Here is a 14,045-nt window from a genome sequence, read left to right as displayed (position 1 = left end):
CTCAGATTTAGTATATGAGGTCTCGAAATCAAGCATCTGAAAGCACACAACTTTGTGTGACAAGGGTGTTTTTTTCATTCATTATTATCTCGCAACTTCGAAAACCGATCAAGCTCAAATTTTCACAGGTTTTTTATTTTATGCATAATGTTGAGATACAGCAGGTGGGAAGACTATTAATACCAATAGTGTACAGGGTCTTTAACACAGAATGCTGCATTTATTAAAGCAGGGCAGACTGAAAGGGCAACATTCCACAAGTACATGTAAGCTGCTTGGAATGAAACCGGGCTAACTTTGTGAAATGGAAAGTTCTAGTTTGTAGCATAAAGCAATTGCAGTTTACCTTGGGGTCTCTGCCATGTTTCTCCAGCTGGGAGATCATCGATTTGATGTGCTGTTCCTTAACGATGTTGAGTGCCTCAGGACTTCCCACCAAGACACAGTGAAGAACTTCTAGTACACCTACAGTTACAGACAAAATCCAGGGGGATTTAGCACTAAGACATGATTAGGGATGTACTGAATAAAAGGCGTGAAATTCAGGACTTCCAGGGGGGGACGGGGGGTGAGGGGTTATCAGAAACCTTTCAAAAGTCACAGGCGAAATGTATTTGAATTACACAATTTGAACAAATATGTTTAAAGTTAAAGGCACAAAAGCAACAAAAGACCACCTAGAACAAAATCAAAGAACACCAAGAAAAAAAAGAATATTATGTTATGATTTGATATATTATGATTCAATATATTATGATTTGATTCGATTCCAATATTATGAACCAATTGGTGGGAATGTTTGAACAAACTTCATCAAATAAAAATAATTGTAGACATAAGAAGATATTTGCCGTGTAGTGATACCATTTATATAAATCTTTTTTGAGTGTTTGGTGGTTCTGATGAGAAGAACCGATAGACGATTTGGATAATTTATACTCTCTTTCTCCTGACAATGGACAAAGTATACTGCCCTCCAGTTCTTCTCAGAACCACCATCACTCAAAAGAGATTTTTGTACATGTTGTCACCTCAAATTATGTGTGAGTCCATTACCCTTCCACCATGCAATGGACTGATTTAACGGCGATATCAACAAAGATAAGAACAAAATAATGGTAATATTCTCATCATCTTCGAACAACTTTCATGTCATTTTAAAAATCTAAACTTGGGGTTGGAAATTGAGAACAATCGCAACAAAAGTCAAGGAAAATTTGTTAGTTTATATTTTAAGCATATCACAAAGTGATCAAATTTAAATGACTAACAACCGGTTCAGATAGATAGAATAGGAGCGACTCCAGGTCGACCACAATAAATTTTGGTTTCAGACAGGCGAACTTAACATAACATTTACATTGGCTGGGCTAATGACAAGATCGACATCTGACACCAAGGTACTCAAGAGTCGTTCAGAAGGACTTGATTTGGTGCATCCAGTCGTGCTTAACTATTTCAGACGTCAAACTTTTTCATGTACTAAATTCAGAACTTGGTTCGGCATGACCCTGAATCGCCTGTCTAAAACGAGTGTAAGCTGACTCAAATCAAGGTTAGAGTTCAAAGTGCTAACAATTTGACATCTTGTAAAATCTATCCAACCACTAACCTTTAGAGGCCTGCTGGCTTTCCAGTCTCTGTATCAACCAGTCTAGACGAACAGCTTGAGCAAACAGCGCACAGTTGTTATGATTGTCTTTTATCATGGCAGCTGTCAATGGAAACCAGATCGGGTTAACAAAATTTAAGTCACGTCCGATTCCTACATTCTCATCACACCAAAACACACAACTAACTTGCCGCCTAAATTAAGAAATTAATTGACGGATAAAAGTCATCCCCTCCCCCTTCCCCCATCCCCTCCCCCTCCCCCCCCCCCCTCCCACACAAAAGACCAGAAAAAGAAGCTATCGCAAACTGATTACCAACTAAAAGAACCTATGGTATAAAATGGAAGGAAAAAAACAATTATTGGCCTGAAGATGTTTCAACCCTAGCAGAGTCTTTTTGAAGACTAAAAAAAGATGGCCCAGTTTGGAGAGCACTAGTATTTTAAACCATTAGATCCTAGGTTTAAATCCTACTAAGTCAATTTTAAAATCATCAGGGGTGGATTTCACAAAGGTAGTCCTAACTTACATGTAGGACTATTCCTAGGCAATGCTAAGAGATAGGACCAGTCCTAAGTTAGGATGAGTTGCTGGTCCTAACTTAGGACTAGTCCTATCTCTTAGCATTGCCTAGGACTAGTCCTAATGTAAGTTAGGACTACCTTTGTGAAATCCACCCCAGGGCCATTAACTATTTTCTACACCCATCGGTTTGTGTACATGAAAGCAAAGCGAATCCCTCATGTTAAACAAAGTCCCCCATTTCAACAGATAGTCCCCATTACATTTATGATCCCTACATCATGCCCCCCCCCCCCCCCCCGAATGTGTTATTAAAATAAGTGCAATAGTACAAGGTAGGAATGAGGAACCTGCTGATGGAATGCAGATGTATTACATGTACATTGGATGTTAATCACTACCCGATGGGACGTTGAAATATTCAGTGCCTATTGTGGTGCTGAATACCTCAAAGGATGCCTATAATTGCCATCAATTCAAATGTGGATTTTTAATGATTATACACATGTAGTAAGTGAAGTTTGGTTTTTATTGTACTATTTCAACATATACAGGTTGTTGATTCAGTAATTACACATCCGATAGCACAATAAACGCTAATAATAGGATGAACAGATATTGAAAAGAAATGTTCAGTTCTAGATGTGGGAGGAAAACCCCAAAGGGGGAAAACCCCAACGGGGGGAAAACCCCAAAGGGGGAAAACCTCAAAGGGGAAAAACCCCAAAGGGGGAAAACCAACGCGATCAGGTAGGGACTGGTATACATCAAGGGAAAGAAATTCTATCAAAACATTTACCTAGGAGTTGGTAGAGGTAGGTGAGAATGTCTTCCCATGATTGGCCAGCTTCCTCCCCGGCGATTGTCGCAAAGTCTCGTCCGCTCTTGTATATGCTGATCTTGTCTATTGTCTCCAGGACCAGCTTCACCATTCCCTGAGGAGAAAGAGGAAGATGGATTCAACCAGATGAGTCACAAAATATAAGACTAGAAATTAAAACATTTATTTTGCCAAAACAGGATTGCTTAAAAGAGAATATTTATTGTGTCCGACTTTCAATGACAGACAGTGCTTGCTCGAGCGTGTTCAAACATTGAGGTACATTAAGAGTGGGCAATTCCATTTGTTTCCTACACATGTTATTTAACTCTTTCAACCCCGATGGCAACTTAAGTCAACTGTGCACCTTACGCTGCTTGAGCCTCAATGTCGACTTAAGTCAACCACGATAATGCCCCCCAAAACTCAAGCCTGAGCCTAAGGCCTAGTGTTAAAAAGTTTTGTCCGTGTTCACCATCCACACCCAAACTTGCTATTGTTGGAAATAGAAAGAATTGGATCTTTCCAATAATCGTAAATTAAAATCAAATATGATTCTATTATGCAATCTCCTCAAGTTGGTTCGAAAGATCTGAAATGCCAAACACCTAAATATACTGAGTCAGTTTCATTGTGATTCATTACGTAATGTAATTTTTCAACAGCAGCTCACTGTCTTGTTTGCAGGACAGTGGCAGAGACACACAACTAATTTGGGGGATTGGACTGGATGGAAATTTTAATTAAGAAACCCACTACTGGATCTTCTCTTAGATACCAACCTCTTCGTGAAACAAATCCTGCCTGTTCTTGAGAGCTTTCAGTTTCTTCTGCTTCTCTTCATGTTCTGCAATTAACAAAAAGCCACATACAAGATATCAAGAAGTGAAAGATGAATAAATTGTTAATGCTCAAAATAAATTGAAAAGGTAAACACAACGTCCAAAAAACCCAGGATCGTCCTTTTAGTTGAAAGCATTTTTATTTTTACTTTTTTTAGTAGTAAGCTTTTTGTCTTCATGTGTTTTAAACAGGGCTTCGAAGGTTCAATATGCCTTCGAAGTCCTACAGTCATTCCCTTACAAAAAATGAAAAATGCAAAGAACCTAAGTCTTCATTTTATTTTAGGCAGTTGAAGAGGCTACTTTTAGCTCTATACTTAAACAGTTTTACAAATGCTATTAAGGTTTATTCATAAATACCTTAGACAGTTGCGCTATTCCTATTGGTTGAGAGCGTATCACGTGGGGGGTGTTTAATCGGTTGATAATGACCAGCTGGAGCTCTGTTTACAACTGGTTGTTTTTGGATAGTACGCGCTATTCTTTGTGCACGACGTTTCTTGTTACGGGCGCTGTCAGTGAGTGAATCAACCAATCAAAATGGAGAAACTGCCCCAGGTATTTATGAATATAAGTTAAGATAGTGGGTTGCACCAGCCTGGGCTGGGCTAAGGGGTTAAGCTCGATGGCTGTTCCGGACTTACCACTTTCTTCCCCGGGTTGAGCAAAATACTCCACCAGGTCCCTCAAGATGTCCGTCACTGAATCCAAGGAGAAGCTTTCCCACAACCTCCGATCATCATCCTCAGTCCTCAGTGACTCCAAGGCTCTAACAAACAGACAATTTATTCCAATAAGTAATCAAATCAACAAGCACTAAAAAAAAAAGTATAGCAATTCTGTTTTTTATATAAGGTTCTTTTCCTAGACATGTTTGTTGATCAATAATTTTGGATTGGACAAAGCAAAAATTACTATAGCTGGATTTGAACGTGCAACCTCCGGATTAATGTGCAGGCATTCTACCAAATGAGCTATCTAAGGTAGAGCGCCAGCATGTTAATCTGCTCTACAAACTGAACATACATGTACTAGGGCTAGATGGCCCAGTTGGGAGAGCGCTAGTATATTAAACCAGAGGTCCCAGGTTCATACCCTACTGGAGTCAATTTGAAAGACCTTGCTAGGGTCGACACATCTGGCCATTAACTATCTTGTTTGCAAACTTTTTACAGATATATTGCAGGAGACCATCGTGATAGTCGGATGTTTGTTACCACACCTATCCCAGGATAACCAGTTAAGCTTCAAGCAGTTTCTCTTACCCGATGAATTGATGGAATAGAGAGGTACTCTTGCGGATGATCACAGCTGAACGTGACTCTTCATCTCGGGCACGTACCACGGAAAATCCATCGTCCATGTGGCCGTCACGATGCATCACGACCTAAGAGGAGAAAAAGACCAAGATGTAACATTCTGTCCTTCTACAAGCTCCAGGGCATACTGTCATCGAGCCACGCCACAGAAAATTGCGCTTTAAAGTTTTTGGCCATGACACTAATCCCTACACACTGTGAATGAAGATGTGTAATATGAATTCCATGTAGAAGTTTCAGCTTCATTAATCATCAAGTTAATCAAGCAATGTTTTCTATGGGCCTTTTTTTATGGGACTCAGGTCCTAATTGCACAGTTGAGCTTCAGTTGCAGAGGAAATTTATTTACCAAAATCAACACAGTGATAGACTAGAATCGGTAAATTTCATTTGTGGCATCCACAAGGAATTCAGTTATTTTTTATAAAGGCAGCTTTTAATTGAAAGTCTGGCATTCTAATAATGCGCAGCGAAAGCTTTCGATAAGAGTCAGGTTTTGTTTTTGAATTGGTGCTGAGCAAGGCCAAAGATGGCCTTGATAAAGTGAGCAAACTGCAGACTGAAGTTTTGGCTTTTACGATTATTTGAGAAATTTTCTATCATTTTATGGAGGGAAAACGAAATTGGTTGATCACCTTATGATGAAAGATGAAATCCTTTGAACTAAAAGAAAGTTGCAGATAGTGTGATTGGAAGAAAAGTGGCGGCAAATCTTTTCTATCTTTAACTACATGATTTATGCGCTTGATTTGTAAAGGGTGGATATTTTGACCATCTGTATTCTTTCTGGGGTGATCCCTCCCCAAAAATGAAACAAACCAATCAGCAGAAATTAGCAAGTAGGTCATCTAAGCCCTTCCAATTGAACTGCTTTTTGGAGCCTTCGAGAAATACTCTGCTAGGGTCGAAACATCAGGCCATTTACTATCTTTTTGCAATGCCCCTTATTTTTGACCGCGCGAGGGCGCTATAAATAGTATTTTGATCACTTCCGGGGGTACACGCGATTCGCCCTGCACAAATTAATAGGCGTTCTGTCACTTTTGTTGCGCCGTAGTTTCAATTTGCTTTAGAGGTGGATTATAACGGCTCCTTTAAAAGTCTTATTGTCTGTGATGGATTAGATGTCTGTGGTTATAATGTGTTCCAATCTTTAAAAATTGTTTTGGGTATGAATGAATATACCCCCGGAAGTGATTGAGAGCGCCCTCACGCGGTCAAAAATATGGCCCATTGAATTGCTAATCACACCAACCATTTTTGCAGGCGTCTTATGTTTCTAGCGTTCAATTCAATGTATCTTACCTAACCTAATTGCTGCCAGTTATAGTCTGGTTCCTTTTGGTATGAAGGACATTTGTATTAGTTATTGCTATTGCATGACAAGGAGCATGACCATGATAACTTCTGTATGCTTAAAGGCAGTGGACACTATTGGTAATTACTCAAAATAATTATTAGCATAAAACCTTACTTGGTGACGATTAATGGGGAGAGGTTGATGGTATAAAACATTGTGAGAAACGGCTCCCCCTGAAGTGCCATAGTTTTTGAGAAAGAAGTAATTTTCCACGAATTTGATTTCGAGACCTCAGATTTAGAATTTGAGGTCTCGAAATCAAGCATCTGAAAGCACACAATTTCGTGAGACAAGGGTGTTTTTTCTTTCATTATTATCTCGCAACTTCGACGACCAATTGAGCTCAAATTTTCACAGGTTTGTTATTTTATGCATATGTTGAGATACACCAAGTGAGAAGACTAGTGTTTGACAATTACCAATAGTGTCCACTGTCTTTAAGGTAAACCTTGAATAGATGTCAGAATTGCATTGGGAATAATAACATTATTGTGGTTTTTAACAAACACCACTGTGTGATCATCATCACCATCATGTCCCATAGCCTTGCGGATATTGAGCCGACCTCTTGACGATTTGGCTACACTCTTCTCGGTTTTCAGCCAGTCTGGGCCCAAGTTCATGGCTTTTTTTACCGTAAGCAAAGAATCATCGCTTGCGGAAGCAGGGCATTCTGCGCTTACAATGTACGTCAAGCGATTTCACGGGTTAGCAGGGAATTTGGGATTGTGCGCGAGCATACTCAACGTTTCTCACATTCGAGAAAACTGTGTCTAAAAACCTAAAAAGGAATGCAACAGCTGATTTGGGTAGTGTTTACATGCTGAAAATTGTAAGCGATTTTTCACTGTTTTTTCCTGTCTCACACAACGGATTAAGTCAAAATTTTGCACAGGTTTGTTTTTTCATGGATATTGTTGACCACGTAGAGCATGAACACTGTGATTATTAGTTCAACTCTACAAATCCCGTGCAATACCTTTATCTTTTGAAAGGGCAAGGGCACCAAGGCATTTTCTCCTAAGAGCACCCTATGAGGAAATTGCAAATGTCTACTGTATCATTTCAAGGGGGCATAGGCAATCACCTTTGCTGCCTCCGTGAAATATCAGGCCTGCCTTTAAGGCTAGGAATACAGCATTTACAAGTACATGTACTTCATCCACTCTACTAATCCATCCTATTTCAGATGATGGATGCCAAAGCAAAGGGTCACATTGAAGTGACTTCATCCATGTCAACCTCCATCCATAACTCTTAGTTTTATTACTTCAAGTTGTTTGAGTCAATGTCCTGTTCCAATCCATTCTGTATAATTAAGGAGACTGCCCCCCAGGGGATACGAGTGCAGACAGACGGGCTTCGTGTCGCTCCTACTAACCCCCCCCCCCCCTCTCTCTCTATGACCTACCTTTCTATCCACTTGCCTGCCTCCTCCGACCGATTTCTCCTCCACCTAAAAACCAGATAAGATAGATTCTTCAGGTAACAAGAGGAAAGTGTAATACTGCCGTCTCTCGGATAATCTCATAAGAAGTCTAGAGGACACACTAAGACGGTGAAACGCTCATTGTTGGTGCTTCTGAGATAAGCTCTATTGCATGCTCATCCTTAAAAAAAATTAAAACAAGTATTTGTATGAAAGATGGTGATGCGTCAAGAACAATCTTAGCCTAATTTCACTGTTTACTGAGCGGGGGGAAAGAAAAATCACTTCTTATAGTTCTACTTGATGATCATTAGAACAGAATGCTACAATATACAGAACACTGGGCTAGCCTCTCACTTTGCCAAAGTACATACGGACTATGTCACCTCATTTGCAAAAATTGTGACTATGTGCATTCCGTGTTACTTGATGGCAGGCAAGATACAAATCAAGTCATATGAACAATATTACATTACGCATCACAATAACAAAACAAAATCAGAAAAATTGTAAAAGTAATGGTTGAGACAATTTGAAGTACGTCCCCTTTATAATTTAAAGTTGATAACGAAACTGCATTTGATTACTTCCAAAAATAAGAAATGTTATGCTTTATGCAACTGGGCTATGAACATTCTAATGATACCAGAAAGAAGACAAGTCTCAGTTGTGCTCTCCAATAAACATAAGATGTTGCAATTACATGGTTAATACACTAACGATTCTCTGAAGGACCCTGATATGATGCCTTATGAATAATATCACGACTTCCACAGGATTTATTTATTCTTTCAATTTCATTTTCACCAGTGTTAACTCGCCAACAATGTCATAAAAGAAGTAAAATATTGTTTCAATTTTAATTTGTATGTACAGCAAAAAGACAATTGCGTAAAATCCAAAAGACAGAAATAGCACCACAACTTGTAAGCAATACCAACAAAAGAAAAAAATATTATACTAGAGTTGAACTTTCCCTCATTACTCTGTGAATTATTTTTGTTTATATTGCTCCCAACTGATCTTCCCAATGGATCTTCCCAACCTAATGAGAGATAGACAGGGATGGGCAAGGCTCAACATGATTCAGATACTGTTCCTACTTTTTTTTTTTTTTGAACAAAGAAACTTATTTATTTTTAAAAACAAACATATGTTTTACTTGGGTAATCCAACAGTTCATCATGGGCACGCACAAAATCGCTTTAAGACCTAAATTCAATTTCAACCTGGGAAGTGTGCTCTGCATTAATAAGACAACGAATAAATCTACCAGGATAACAAACAATTAAATCATCCATGTAAGAATTCCAGCCATGAATAACTGATAATAAATTGTTTGGAGAGAAGAAGAACAAAACTGACAAAAAGAATTCCGCATCATGGGCAAACCAATATTGTGATGTTTAACTGGTATTCCTAATCAGAAAAAGGTCACTCATTTTTTAACTCCATCTGTTACCCACGGCTGCAAACTGAAAAAGTCAACACATAAATTCCTCTTCAGGAGTTATCCCAGGCAGATGTTGAGGCAGGCCCCCAGGGCTTATGGAAACATTAATGTCAATTAAGAGTCATTAACTGCGGCCTCCAGTCTGTACAGTCTGAGCTGCCGGGACCGGGGGAAGGCACATGGAATGAATTTAGAGAGGTGATTGCCTAGCTCATATTATGAAAACAAACTGTGTGGAATTTCTAATGTAAAGAAACGGCCGATATTAAGATTAGACTTAAGGGTCTATGGCCCTGCGTCTATGATTAACTTTTTCTCTGTCAGATGTTGTCATACAGATTAAAATGATGGTAAAAACTAGAGTAAATTTTGATGGAAAAAAGGAATCACGTAACTTCATTTCCAACCTGTCACAATCAAATGAAAAGAAACCTAATTGACTTTAATTAACTATTGTTTACTCAGGTTTACAAGTCTTATGAATAAACTAAGCGAATATTTTAAGTACTCAAAGAGGCTTACATCATGGAGGTAGATGCTTGCATGTGGGCTATTTTAATGAGCAAAACAAGGAAACCAAAATGGACCCTAAACCTGATTTCTTGCAGACGGCAAACGATAAAATATTCATTCAAGATACCATCATAAGATACCAGCTCTAAGCCAACACCGCTCATAAAAAAGATTTCTTGTATGGTGTCACCGCAAACCTTACTCAATTAGTATTTACTGCCATGCACAGCCTATTAAGTCTTATCATACAATCATAAAATTACCAAAGAAAGGCGGACATCAAATCTTAAACCTCAGATGAGACTTATTGAAAATCCGCGGTTAAAAAAAAAGTGTCAGTAATTTTGAGGGAGACATCCGATAGCCAAGTCAATTACAACTACACGGAGAGCTTATAAATGTCTTTAACCCAGCACAAGACTATACATGTCTATAAACCAGAGCCTCCTCTCGGCTGAGTTCATTCGATCGCCTAATGGAAAATTAATAAGTTATTCAAGTTGAGCCTAGAGAGGGCATTATGTTTTTTCTATATAAGGATCTGGACCTGACCAGACTAGCACGAGGTTGAAATGACTTGCAGCTTGTCTTTTAAAGGCACTGGAAACCTTTGGTAATAGGAGACTTTCCAACGCTAGGTGGCAGCAGACATACCGGGTAAATTTCCATTGTTTACGTAGTTCTGAACATGCGCATAATTCTGGGAACAATAGATTTACCCGGTAAGTCTGCTGCCCTCTATCGTCCCAGAAAGTCTCCCATTGTCAAAGACCTTCTCACTTGGTGTACATGTATCCCAACATACATGTATGCACACAAGATAACAAACCTGTGGAAATTTGGACTCAATAGTCATCAACGGTGCAAGAGGATAATGAAATAAAAAAACAACCTTGTTGAACAAATTTGTGTGCTTTCGGATGCCTAAAAAAGGCTTCAGGTCTGAAGACTTTTATCAGATTCAAAAATTTGAGTGAGAAATTACCTCTTTCTCAAAATCTACGCCACTTCAGAGGGAGTATTTCTTATAATATTTTATACTACCCACAGCTTTCCATTGCTACTTACTGAGTAAGTTTTTATGCCCTTAACTATTTAGAGTAATTCCCAACAGGACCAAGTGCCTTTAAAACAAATTCATCAATACTCCCAGGTTCAGACAATCCTATTGGTTGAAAGATGGTCACATGTTAATATTCATATAGCTTATAAGGACATAGCTAGAGCAATTTTCCTGTGTTGAGCCCCAAGTTTTTGTTTTTCAATCTTAATCAGTCGTTATCAAACTTGGTCATGGAGAGACTCAAAGGAAATGCTTTTGAGCTATCGGGGGCAAAATGTTCTGCTGACCCTGTGAAGGACAAAGTAGACTCAGCGTTTGCCCTGAAGGACTAGCAAGAAAGTGTCATTTCACTAGTCCGTCAGCTTCTTCACAAGTCCATTTTTCATATTAAATAAGGATGCTTTTAACATTGATGTAGCCAGCTGGTCTACTTGGAGAGAATTTTGACTTGATCTCGGGTGTTTCGAGTGGCATTTGGCCAGCAGGCCACAGTTAAAAGGTTGGGGTACTTTTGTATGACACAAAACACAATGTCCACATATTAACATTGAATTTACACGGTTTGAAGATAGTGATGGTCAAAAGTTTCCCTTAGTAAATTACTTGCTGAGAAGCTGTAGTTTTTGAGAAATGAGCAAAAACAATTCACAAAAATAATATTTGTCTCAGTGAGACAAAAATTATTTTAGCATGTAAATCGTGTTTACCAGTAATGGTTATTATATCATAACTGGTAAAAACATTTTAAATGATAACAATTATTTTTGTGACATTGTGTTCCTGATTTCTCAAAAACTACACCACCTCACCAAGTCATATTTTAAGCGAACCTTTCTACTTTCATTTTCTTCAAACTGTGTAAAATGTAAATCTGTGGACGCGTTACAAAAAGTAACAGTAAGGGAGAATGCTAGTAAAGTGTTTTTACTATATTCACTCATTGCAAAGTGTGGACATGTGACGTGTAAAAAATGGTTGTATGGCTTCTGATTGGCACCCTGTACAAAGATATTGACAAAATAGGGAGACCGCCGACATAGGGCTACATAGCTCAGTTGGTGGAGCACTTGCACGTTAATGTGGAGGTCAACGGTTCAAATCCCACACTAGTCAATTTTTCTTTGTTCAGCCCAAAATCACCAGCAAAGGCAACAATCTGAAAGAAGTTATCTTGCAGGGAAGAATCAAAGATAAATTATGAAAGCCAGAAGGACGATAGGCTTTGATGGTTGGATCAGGTGAAGAATTTAACCCACATGCCCCGTCACCCAATAGAAAAACACTTTTAGCTTTCGAGAATGACTATGCTGGGGTCAAAACATCAGGCCACTTACAATTAGTATGCATTTATACCATGTGTTCTTTTGGTGGGTAAGCAGTTTGCAACAGCTATAATATTTTCAAAGCATAATAATACCAAGGAGCACAGCCTGAGATGGATCACATTGATGTTCCATTGTGCAAACCTTGAAACATCATCAGACATGTTTTCATTAACAACAACTTACTCAACTTGCTTGGTCTTGAATTCTAATTAACTATGGTAGCATGTAAATAAACAAACCATAACAAAAACATAATATCATAAAAGATGTATTTTTTTTTTCAAAGGAGCCAGGAGCGAAGGTTTTGATTACATTGTCACAGGTTTTTGTTCCATTCAGTATTTGTATGTTTACACGGCTAACGATCTAAACAGACATTTACGACTTGGTAACTGAACTTTAAAGGCACTGGTCACTATTGGTAATTACTCAAAAACTTACTTGGTAATTAGCAATCCTGTTGATGTATAAAACATTGTGAGAAATGGCTCCCTCTGAATTTGAGAAAGAGGTAATTTATCACTCGCATAGTAAAAAACTTAAGCTGAAACCTTTTATTATGCATCTGAAAGCACACAAAGTAATGCAACAAGCCAGAAGGGTGTTTTATTTTTCTTCTTTAACTTTTTCTTGCAAATTCGATGACTAATTGAGCCCAAAGTTTGTTATTTTATGCATATGTTGGGATACACCCAGTGAGAATACTGGTTTTTGACAATCACCAAAGGTGTCCAGTGAGTCTAAAGACAGACTGCTTGCTATGCACAACCGTGAATTGTGTTTTTAAAGCAACATTACAGAATTGGTTTTGCTAGCAAAAACGTTGCTTGCAGTGTGAACACTTTATGTAATCCACCATATACCGAAACAGAAAAACCTGTAGAAGTTCGAGATCGATCAGCCATCTAAGTCACATTGCATCGATGCCAAATCAAAAATGAATAAAACGCTCACTGAGCGATAAACTCCTAACGCGAAATAAGATTATTTATTTCTCATCAGATATGAAATTTCAGACAAAAATATTTCAAGGGATGTTTTCTACTATCATCACCTTTAGACTGTGTAAGTTTTATGTAAATCTATGATCTTCACGACTTTTGTTTCTTACCAATTCTGTAACGTTCCTTTAATCGTAATGATGAAAAGTAAGATGTGTGACACCATGTAAAAAATCTCCTTTGTGAGCAGTGTTGGCTCTGAGAAGAGCCTGTATGACTGCTCTCCAACACTGAGCACTTTTATACAGGATTCAAAATACCCGTTTAACGAGATGGGTCTTGAACTGTCGATTGAAGATTGAAGCCTCATTCTGTGTTTATTTTTCATTTTTCTTTATTTGTAATAAAAAGTAACAGTCCAAAGGGAAATTATTGTGTCAATGAAATTATTTTCAGTTTGGAAGACTTTATTTAAAAAAATTCCACTCAGGATCTTTAGGGGGGGGGGGGCATTATCAAACGGTGAGATATTTTACAAACAGCTCAAACTCCTTTCTCTTGTCGTTTCATCTCTTCTGTGAAGACATCAAGATGATCTACCTCACAGGGACAGGAAATTAAACACAAACTGACTATCATATAATCTACTCTAACACAACTCAGCCTTGAGGCTTTCTCACAGCTACTCAAATAAAAAATAAATAAAATAAAAAAAACTCTCAAATGTCAGATGTAAGGGAATATGTCAACTCGAGGTCATCTCAGAGCATCAAGCTGCTGTAGAAAAGCAACATCTCTTATAGAGAAATACAGGGAGTCGGGGGGGGGGGGGGGGGGGTTGAAAT

At 38.4% G+C, this 14,045-nt stretch overlaps 1 protein-coding gene across 1 annotated transcript in view; it reads right to left on the bottom strand.

Annotated features, from left to right (window-relative positions):
- LOC117289038 (ryanodine receptor 2-like) overlaps positions 1-14,045 on the bottom strand; it is a gene marked incomplete in the record, with an annotated part of 186,131 nt that overhangs the window by 159,376 nt on the left and 12,710 nt on the right. The window contains 7 exon segments of the mRNA XM_033769959.1: positions 347-465; positions 1,613-1,714; positions 2,935-3,070; positions 3,738-3,802; positions 4,442-4,566; positions 5,063-5,184; positions 7,888-7,932. Coding sequence (XP_033625850.1) covers positions 347-465; positions 1,613-1,714; positions 2,935-3,070; positions 3,738-3,802; positions 4,442-4,566; positions 5,063-5,184; positions 7,888-7,932 — 714 coding nt within the window.

The sequence above is a fragment of the Asterias rubens genome, chromosome 1 (genome assembly GCF_902459465.1).
Source record: "Asterias rubens chromosome 1, eAstRub1.3, whole genome shotgun sequence".
NCBI classification, from domain to species: Eukaryota; Metazoa; Echinodermata; class Asteroidea; order Forcipulatida; family Asteriidae; genus Asterias; species Asterias rubens.
Note: the sequence above shows the minus strand (reverse complement) of the source record. Positions and strands in the feature narration are given on the sequence as shown.